The sequence below is a fragment of the Medicago truncatula genome, chromosome 7 (genome assembly GCF_003473485.1).
Source record: "Medicago truncatula cultivar Jemalong A17 chromosome 7, MtrunA17r5.0-ANR, whole genome shotgun sequence".
Taxonomy (NCBI): Eukaryota; Viridiplantae; Streptophyta; class Magnoliopsida; order Fabales; family Fabaceae; genus Medicago; species Medicago truncatula.
In genome coordinates this window covers 32,386,327-32,396,488 of record NC_053048.1, presented here as the reverse complement: position 1 = coordinate 32,396,488, position 10,162 = coordinate 32,386,327, and the positions used below count along the sequence as shown (strand labels likewise).

Sequence of the window (10,162 nt, the reverse complement as noted above, 5' to 3'; positions counted from 1 at the left end):
TTCCATCAAAAACTGATTGTCCCCCACGTCTTCATTAAGGAAACCGCTGCTTTTGAATTCAAATTATTTCTTCTTCGACAACAACTGTTTGGTTTCGACCAATTTATGTCATGGCTCGCGTCTTGTCGAACTTCAAGGATTTTAAACTCTTCTAAATACTAAATTCAAACTATGTTGAAATCTCATGCTGAAGATAAAGACTTTGATTCTTTTGTCTTCTAATTATGTGTAACTTTTTTTTATTGAAAATCTCATGTGTACCTTTTTCTTTTTTTCTTTGAAAATTCCATGGCCTATACTACTTAAAATTTCTGAACTCATCCCTGCTTTTAGTCAATAAAGTAACTACATTGAGAACTTTGTTAACAAAGAAAATTATCAACAATAGGTTCGCAAACAAAATATAATGATTTTTTTTTTAAATTATTACTTAAGTGTTCATATTAAAAAAGACGGTGTTAGTTTGTATGGTAAAATTTTAGTTATTTATGAATTTGACTTGAAGCATCTCCAAACTCAACTTTTCTAAATAGATATCGTTACTGTTTTGTTTGTGGTGGGCTTAACACAATCCTACAAAACCTGCTTGTGAGGTGGGGATTGCCCCTACTTATAAGCACATTGTCAGGTCATGTCCTATCTGATGTAGGACTCTTAACACACACCTTCACGACCAACACTATTGGGCTTGGTTCGTGGACATAAATGGTGGGTGGCCCAATAGCGGAAACCTGATAGCAGGTGGCCCAATGGATCTTGGAGAGGCTCTGATACCATCTTAGAAATCGTGGTTGGGCCTAACACAACCCCACAAAACCGGCTTGTGAGGTGAGGATTGCCCCCACTTATAAACACATTGTCAGGTCATGGCCTGACAATGTGGGACTCTTAACGGTGGTTTAATTTACATAATTACAATTTATATATATATATATATATATATATATATATATATAAGTAAAACTTATTGTGATTTTTGGCTCACTAGTTAAGTTAAATATTTTTATTGAAAATATTAAAGATGGGATAGCAAGGGTGAGGAAGGTTGGTTTGCGGTTTGTGTTAGGAGAAGGGTGGGGGGATGGAGCCGAAATCGATTTTGGGCGAGATTGTTGGTGTTATAGTGTTCCGCTGTGTGAACGATTTAGGCGGCTATATGATCTAGTTGTCAATAAAGTAATCACGGTGAGGAACATGTTCTTGTTGGGGGTGGAGGATGGTGGGGGGCGTGGTAGTGGCGGCATCGTTTATGGGTGTGGGAGGAGGACCTGGTAGAAGAGTGTAAGGATTTATTACTAACAGACTCTTTGCAGGAATCAGAAACAGACAGGTGGATGTGGTTTCCGGATCAGATTAGAGGTTATATTGTCTGTGGTGTATATGACATGTTTATATCACAGGAACAACCTCATGTACATGTTCATCAAAATATGGAGTTAATATGGCATAAACAGGTTCCTTTAAAAGTTTCTATCCTTGCTTGGCGGTTGTTGAGGGAACGATTACCTACTAAATCCAACTTGGCAGATCGTGGCATTGCATCTGTGGAGGACCGATTTTGTGTCACAGGATGTGGGCATGTTGAAGATGTGAATCATATGTTTTTGTCTTGTCCAATTTTCGGTGCATTGTGGCCTAAGGTGCGGGAATGGCTTGGTGTTGAAGGTGTAGATTCTCATGCTATCTCAGATCATTTTGTGCAATTTATCGAATATGCAGGTGGCTTGAAATCCCGTCGATCTTTATTTCATTTGATTTGGCTTCAGTGTGTTTGGGTTTTATGGACTGAACAGAATGACAGGTTATTTCGGAATTGTCAAAGTTCTATACCACTATTGTTAGATAAAGTAAAATCACATACCTTATGGTGGTTGAAAGCTAGTAATGTAGTCTTTAATGTTGGTACACACATGTGGTGGTTGAACCCGCTTTTATGTATGGGTATCGATTGACTTTGATGTAATTCTGACAGGATTTTGATCTTTTCGTGATTGGTATGACACGTCTTGTGCTTCAACAATTACGTTGTTTATAGTAATATATTCCATTTTTGTTTCTTAAAAAAAAAATTATTGGAAAGTAGTTAAGTTTAATATATTTATTTTAATTGGGCCTTTAGTCCTCTTTTATTTTATACTAAAAATAAATATATATTAACTTTAACACTATTGTTATATTTTCTTTATATATTTTTTTTTTTGAGGGATATTTTCTTTATATTTAGTCTCCTCAAGTTAATTACGTGACTATTCAATGCCTTGCACGTTACAGACTAGTTTTTTTTTTTCAGGAATACGGACTTGTTGACTTCTGAAATTGTATAATAAAAAAACGACATTTGATTTATTCTTTAAAACAATCGATTTTCTCTGATTTGTATCAACTCAAATAATGTCATATTTAATTTTTTTTTTTTTTTTTGGTAGTATCATATTTAAGATTTATTCCGTAAACAATCGATTTTCTCTGATTTGGATCAACTCAAATAATGTCATATTTAAAATTGTTTAATGTTTATAATTTAACAAAGAGTAATATTCTTTCTTTGTCTCGTGTTAAATGACCTACTAAGTCATTTTACATATTTTAAGAAAAAATTATTTGTTTAATGTTGATAATTTAACAAAGAGTTATTCCCGGTGTCCAGGGACGGATCCATGTCAAGGCTATGTGGGGATAAAGCCCCACATCCAACTTCTCTATTTTTTTATTTTTTTTTATAATTAGGGTAATAATTATTTTGGTTCTTGAATGTGTAACGATTAGTCACAGTAGTTTTGCAATGTATTAAAATTTTAAAATAGTTTATGATTTTGCATTTTGTTAGTCAAAAAAACCTTGAAGTGACTACTAGAAAGTATATTAATATTAGTAACTATTTTGACTAGAAAAGTGCACAATTAAGGACTATTTTAAAATTTTGAACATTGATGGACTATTATGGTTCCTCCTTACACAATAAGGGATCAAAATAATAATTGCCCCTTATAAATAAAACACAAAATGTTAAGAATAAGACCAACAAATCAACAATCTTGTGCAAAATTTGTTGAAACAAATAAATGTAACACATTTGCTATGATTTATAAGCTTTTGAAGTTGATTTTGTATTTGTCGGTAGCAAGTGCAAGTGTTAGCAACTTAGATTTTAGCCCCACATGCACCAAATGTCTGGATCCACATCTGCTTGTGTCTCAAATTAAATGACTTATTTGATCATTTTACACATATTAAGAAAAAATTATAAATGAAAGAATGAGAATGACAAAAGTACATTTATCATGAATTGATGTATTTATTATTACCATAAGTAAAAACAAGAAAATTTAAATTGAGAGTCACAAAAATAATCAATATTGTATTTAAAAATGTAAATTGGGACAAATATTCTATTCAAATATGTCATTTATTTTGGAACGGATGGAGTACAATTATTATTATTATTATTATTATTATTATTATTATTACTACTACTTTTATTATTATTATTACATCCGCGTGCCCGTCTTTCGCTCTTTTTATTGCGCTAACGTTTGAAAATTATGAACGGTGTTTTTTTATGGAATTTTGATTTTGATTAAAACTAAAAATAGAAATGTTTGTTGTTTTCAAGTTATAACAAAGCAAACTAGAGATAGATGCGGTTCATTTTTGGCTTTGTTTTCTTCATTCCATTACATATTTGTTGAGTTCTACAGGGTTTTTAAGTTTCGGTATTGTGTCAGTCGTGCAAAAGAAGATGGGTCACACGTTGGAATAGAAGGTTCAATTTCGGAAAATTTTTGATCATGTGTACTATGTGGTTTTGTATCCTAGTCATCCTTCTATTTGACATAGGACGTTGTCGTGCAGAGAGTTGTTAATCCTAGTCATCTTTATATAACCACCATTAGTGAATGTATGGTTAGTGGTCTTTAATTGTTTTAATTATTCATTTTCATTTGTGTATGTATATAGGACTCATATTTTACTGTAAAGACATGTTTGATTACTAAAATAAAGGGAGTCAGAACAATTAATGTATGTGATATTATAAGCTTACTAGCATATTATACTCTTTCACACATACATGTACTTGTTGGGGTAAACTCATTCACATACTCAATTGTTTGATTATCAACAACAGGCATGTACGAAATAAGAAACGTTTTGAGGGGATTGATGTTGATGTGACTGTCACTGTTCAAAAGGCACAAAGATCTATTGTCAATTTTAAGAGTGCTGGTATGGTGTTGGTGGAGACACTAAGTGGAGGTTCAATTTTGCCAATATCTGATGTACATTGGACACCTCCTTTTAGTGGTTTCTATAAGCTTAATGTTGATACAGTAGGTCTGATGGAAGATGATAAGTGGGGTATTGGTATTGTGTGAGAGATAATGAAGGTGTTGTCCTTGGTGCTAGCTCCTGGCAAGTCTTTTCATTACCAGATTCAGAGGTTGCAGAGGCTTTAGCTATGCGGAAGGGTTTGGAATTTGCAAAAGACATGTCTTTTTTGAATCTTATAGCAGAATCAGTTGCTTCTAATGTGGTTTTAGCGTTGAATGCTAACCAACAATCTCCCAACTATGTTGGCTCAATTATTCGAGATTGTATTAATTTTAAGGGTAGTTTTCGTAGTTTAAATTTTTCGCATGTTAGGCGTGAATCCAACCAATCTGCTCATTATTTAGCAAAATATGCTTTTAAGAATTTAGATTGCATACGGATTGAAGAAACTCCGCCTTATATTTCTGCAGTCTTGACATTTGATTTATTGCCAAACTTTCTGTTGTGAATACGTACTCAAAATCACACCAATACAAACTATGATGTATGGAGCAAAGGAAAGTAGTAACCAATATCAAAGTGAACACAAGCAATAATCAACAATAACAACACCTAGATCTAATCTAGGAATCGAAGTGAAAAGCACAAAACCACAAGCACAAGATAAAGAGAGAAGAAGAGAGAAACAAACACACCAAAGATTGTTCGCCCAGTTCGGTCCAAACTTGACCTACTCTGGAGGAGAGATTGATCTCTCTAATCCACTATCAATGAGTTCTTACAAAATGATACAAATGGGTTACAAGAAATTAGCTTAAACAAGCGCACATAGAACAAACCTAATTTCTACCCATTTTCCCAATCTCAAGACACTCAATGATTTTCTCTCACCCAAGGTGTTTACAATGTTTTCCAACCCAAGAGAACTCTAATCAAAGACCCTTAACCTTAAAGTTAACTCCTTTGATTTCCTAAGTTTTCCTCTCTTGAAGTTCTCTCTCTCTCTCTCTCTCCTTCAAAAATGAGCTGAAACACTTAAATAGTACACAGTGACATGCAAAAATCGCGCCGCACCTGGGAAAATCGCGTCACGGTTGAAGCGTACGACCCAAGGTACGACAACCTTATCGACAAATCGTATCACGGCTGCACAAAATCGCGCCACGATTTGCTTCAGCAGAAACCATCCATTCTGCCAGCAAAATCGCGCCACGCCTCTGAAAATCGCGCCACAATTTTCAGCTTTCACAGCATCACAATTTGAAGTCAATTTCAACACTTTCTTTAATGAAATTGTCTTTCACGTCAAAAAACAAAAAACAACAGGCATGTACGAAATGTTGAGAGACATGTCACCATCGACCTTTAACAATTGTGGACCATTGTTGTCTATATATGCTGTTTGGCTCTTGTTGAATATTAACGTAGGAAGGACATGACAATCAATTATGTACTTTACACAATGTAGCTTAATTTAGTCAATCGATAACCATTACCTTTCATAACCACTTTTTACTTATTAGTGATAAAATTGATTTTGATTATATGTATGTTATAAAATTGACTATGACTAAAAGTGTCTTTAAGGTAAAATGTTTATGTTTAAATATATTTATGTAAAAATGAGTAAAACAATAATTTGATTGTAAATCAATTCTCTAATAAATAAATAAAAATTCAATTTATTGCCTCTTAAAAAAAAATCCAATTTATAAGTTTAAATTATAATCAATTCTAAAGGTAAAAATCAATTTATATTTCTAAGATGTCAAAATCAATTTATATTTCTAAAATCAATTTTGATTTCTCAAAATTGGAATCAAATATAATTGAGAAATGATATTTGTACATCCATTTTTTGATAACTTTTGCACAACTTTCTCTTTCATACTCACATGACATTCTTATTATCTCTTTTACTTTTTCTCTCTCCATTGTTTTTTACCAATAAGAAGAGAGAAAAACAAGGTTGTCACCAAAATTGTCATCAATTAGATGTACAAATATCATTACTCAATATAATTATATACCTTTTTTTAAGGAAAATATAATGTCATCTCGGAGATGAGTGTGAGTATGTTAAAGGCCTGACAATTACTCCTTCCGTTTCAAAATACATGTCCATTTTGGAGAAATTGCACTAACCAAAAAACCAAATAAATTTTGTTATTTTTGATGAAAATATGTGTGTTTTCTGAAATACCCTTAATCATTTATTATTTCATTTTATTTTTTTCTCTCTCTACAATAAATATGCAAGGGTATTATTGACAAGACAATAATTAATGTTGCATTGAAACTTAAAAGTGACAAGTATTGTGAAACAAAATTATTCTCTAAAATGGACAATTATTATGAAACGGAGGGAGTATCTTAGAAGAAATGTTATCTTAACAACCTTTTGGTTGTCCTTTTTGATTAGGTATACTATTATTTTTTTATCAAGAACCTTTTGGTTGTCCACACTATATTTTTATACTTTATAAGTATTATTTTATTTTTTTAATTACTTATTTCTCTCTATTATAGTCACATCATTAGTTATAAATTGTGTATTTTTATATTGGTTGTTAAATAATTGTTGTTTTTTTAATGTTCAAATAACATTGTTCTTAACTTAGATTTCATTTTCTGGCCTCTTGACATCAATCAATGTATACAATTAATACGTACTGAAAATCAGTACACATTAAATATTTACTATTATTACTAGAAGGTTTTCTTGGAACATTTACAACAAATTTCAATACCACCAGCTTTGCGAAATAGTCTCATCAATCGAAACACAGTTTGTTACTTGAATAATGCTAAAAATACATTCAAGAAAAACAAAAGCAACACAATTTTGCCAAACACGTCATTCACTATGGATTCATGGTAAAAAAAATAAAAAAAATAATATTGCTTGATATAACATTTTCTTCCATATAAGTCTGAATTGCCAAAGCACTTTCATAGACTCACCTCACTCTACCCAGTCAATTCCAACCTCTGAAGTACTATAAGCCGTAACGAATTAATGTCAAGGAATTGTACTCAAGTATTTCATTTTCAAATGTAGAAAAGAAAGATGGCCAATTATTTAGGCCAGTGTAGTGATAAGGGACAATTAATAATACATCTGGTTTAGTAGTTAATTGAGTCTCATATATAACACTAATGTGTAAACCAATTAGGCTAGTGCTCTCTCAAACGTGAATCAGAATAGAATAAGTACAAAAATGAACTAGCCAACTTCCTTTATTTAAGCATGTGCATTGTTGACTGTAGAGTGGGCCAATAGCTTAGTACATAATAATAAGTGGACTACTAATTTTCCCACCCTACCCATTTCTCACGTGCCCTATTTTTTTACGAAAGTGCCCAAGAGATTTTTGGATTCTATAATCCGAGTCGAGTTTTTCTCATGTTTTGGAGTGGAAAAATGAATTTTTCATCAATTCAGATTTTATAAACCGAACACCCAAAAAAAACAGGGTGTGTTCCTTGTTTTTTCGGATTATAGAATCCGAGCACCCCCTAAACACCATTATTCAGGGGAAAGACAGTTCGGATTATAAAATTCAAACTGTATCAGCATAAATTCTTAAATTTCTTGTAACATGGATAGCCAATTTACGGGTCATATTAATCTTCATAACTCACATCCTTCTGTTTAAGGTCATTATTAGATATTCTCAAACAAAAATTCGATTTTCAGACTACTTGATCAAGTTGCTCCGAAACTTTTCTAGAAAATCAAAAGAAAAAAAATCAAGGATCAAGACTCCCCTAGAAGAGACTTCTTAGAGAACACCGCCCCTCAAAATCCAAAATTTCATCAATTAGACCATTTTTTATTTTTTATTCTATTTTTCATATTCACAGAAAAATCCAGGAAAAAAATTCATTAGTTTTTTTATTTTTATAATTTTTTGGTTTTTTTATTTTATTTGACATCTTTTATCAATTTTTACATTTTTTTTTTGTTGTTTTTTATAAGCGAAATTTTCAACTGCTGAAATGGAAGAGATTCTGATTGCTGCTTATAAATAAGCATATTAAGGATTATTTATCCGAACACTTTCAAACTGTGTTTAGATTATATAATCCGACACCCATGAACATTTTTATATATAAAAAAAAGTGTGTGAAAAAGGTAATATGGTAGAAAAAGTAATAGTCTAATAAGTGGCGGGTGAATAACATAAGGCAAAAAACATTGTAAAAACAATTTTTTTCCCCATCAAAACAAAAACTATTGTGTAAAAGTTTCATATTCTAAAATAGATTGTTCAAGAGCCTCATAATTTACTTCAAGATTTATTATGAATTGCTTTGTATTTGTGTGGACTAAAAATATTTGGTGACCGAAATGAACTTGAACTATTAGGATTTTGTTATCTATATCTATGTATGAAAATTAAAATTGCCCCCGAAAGTTAAGAATTTCCTTTGGAGAGCTTGCCGTAATTGCTTGCCCACGAGAATTCGTTTGCAATCTAAAGGAGTTCAGTGTACTGACAGGTGTGCAGTGTGTGATGATTTCGGAGAGGATAGCAACCATTTGTTCTTTATGTGTAGTAAAAGTATGCTTTGTTGGCAACGTATTGGCTTATGGAGCCCTTTGATGGTTGTCTTTGATATTAATGTCAGTTTTCCAACCAATGTATTTGCTATCCTACAACACCTGGATCAGCAGCAAAAGCAAATTTTCAATGTGACCCTTTGGAGTATTTGGAAGCATCGAAACAATAAGGCATGGAACAACATCACTGATACAGCTCAAGATATTTGTGCTCGTGCAGGTTCTCTTCTTACTAGCTGGAGGAATGCTCAGAATATTCGGCATCCTAGCCCTCAAAATCCTTCCACCCCGAATGATTTGAAGTGGGTTAAACCAAGTCCCGGCAGGTTTACTTGTAATGTTGATGCGTCCTTTTCTCAAGCTCGGAATCGGGTTGGTATTGGTGTTTGTATTCGCGATGAAGAAGGTCGTTTTGTTTTAGCCAAGACTGAATGGATGACTCCGCTCCTTGATGTCGAGTTGGGTGAGGCTTTGGGTTTGTTATCAGCAATGCACTGGGTTCGTGATCTGCAACTAGGTATTGTGGACTTTGAGCTTGACTCCAAAAGTGTGGTAGACAGTCTTTATGGTAGTACTAGTGGCGTCTCTAATTTTAGCGCAGTTATTAATGAATGTAGACGTCTGTTAGCTTCTGATTTAGTAACCTCTGATGTTAGGTTCATTCGGAGACAAGCCAACGAAGTCGCTCATAGCTTTGCTAGAGTGGCTTTGCGTCATGCTAGTTTCCATATTCATATTAGGATTCCATCTTGTATCTCTACTATTATTTTGAATGAAATGCAATAAGTTTATTTTTGTCAAAAAAAAAAAAAAAATCTATGTATGAAGAAAGTAGCGGTTTCGGAAAGATTTTGGATTGGCATTTTTATTATTTCAATTATACATTTAAACAAATTTTCATGTAATAATATTATATTGTCGGTGTTATTAAAAAAGATAAAAAAAAATGGTATATATCAAAATATAAATATCTATACTAATAATTATACACTTATGTTTTTATTAAAAAATATAAATATAGTTTGTTGTGTTTGTTACATTTGAAAGTCACAAATATCTATACTAATAATTTTTTATCTATATCAAAAAATTTATATAAAATATCATTTGTAATTTACACGCAAAATTTCTATAAAATATCATTGATAATCTACAAGTGTTAGCGTAATAAAAAGTGTAGAAAGAAGAGCACGTGAGTGCCCATCTTTTCGCTAGTTATATATAACGAAAAATAGTAGGTTTTGGATTTTTTGGGCTGGCTTTTTCTTTTCAAAATTACCCTCTACTTTCAATTAAAATAACACATATAACAAATAGATATGCGTA

The 10,162-nt window shown here is 32.2% G+C and overlaps 2 protein-coding genes across 2 annotated transcripts; both read left to right on the top strand.

Annotated features, from left to right (window-relative positions):
• The first annotated feature begins 1,334 nt into the window (after nucleotides 1-1,334).
• LOC112416661 (uncharacterized) lies at nucleotides 1,335-4,777 on the top strand. The gene is made up of 3 exons (XM_024770970.1): nucleotides 1,335-1,801; nucleotides 4,127-4,362; nucleotides 4,431-4,777. Exons 1-3 carry the CDS (start codon nucleotides 1,335-1,337, stop codon nucleotides 4,775-4,777), a joined length of 1,050 nt encoding a protein of 349 aa, XP_024626738.1.
• A 4,101-nt stretch (nucleotides 4,778-8,878) lies between these two features.
• On the top strand, nucleotides 8,879-9,622 carry LOC112416660 (uncharacterized). Its single transcript, XM_024770969.2, has one exon. It carries the CDS (start codon nucleotides 8,879-8,881, stop codon nucleotides 9,620-9,622), a length of 744 nt encoding a protein of 247 aa, XP_024626737.2.
• The last annotated feature ends 540 nt before the right edge of the window (nucleotides 9,623-10,162 follow it).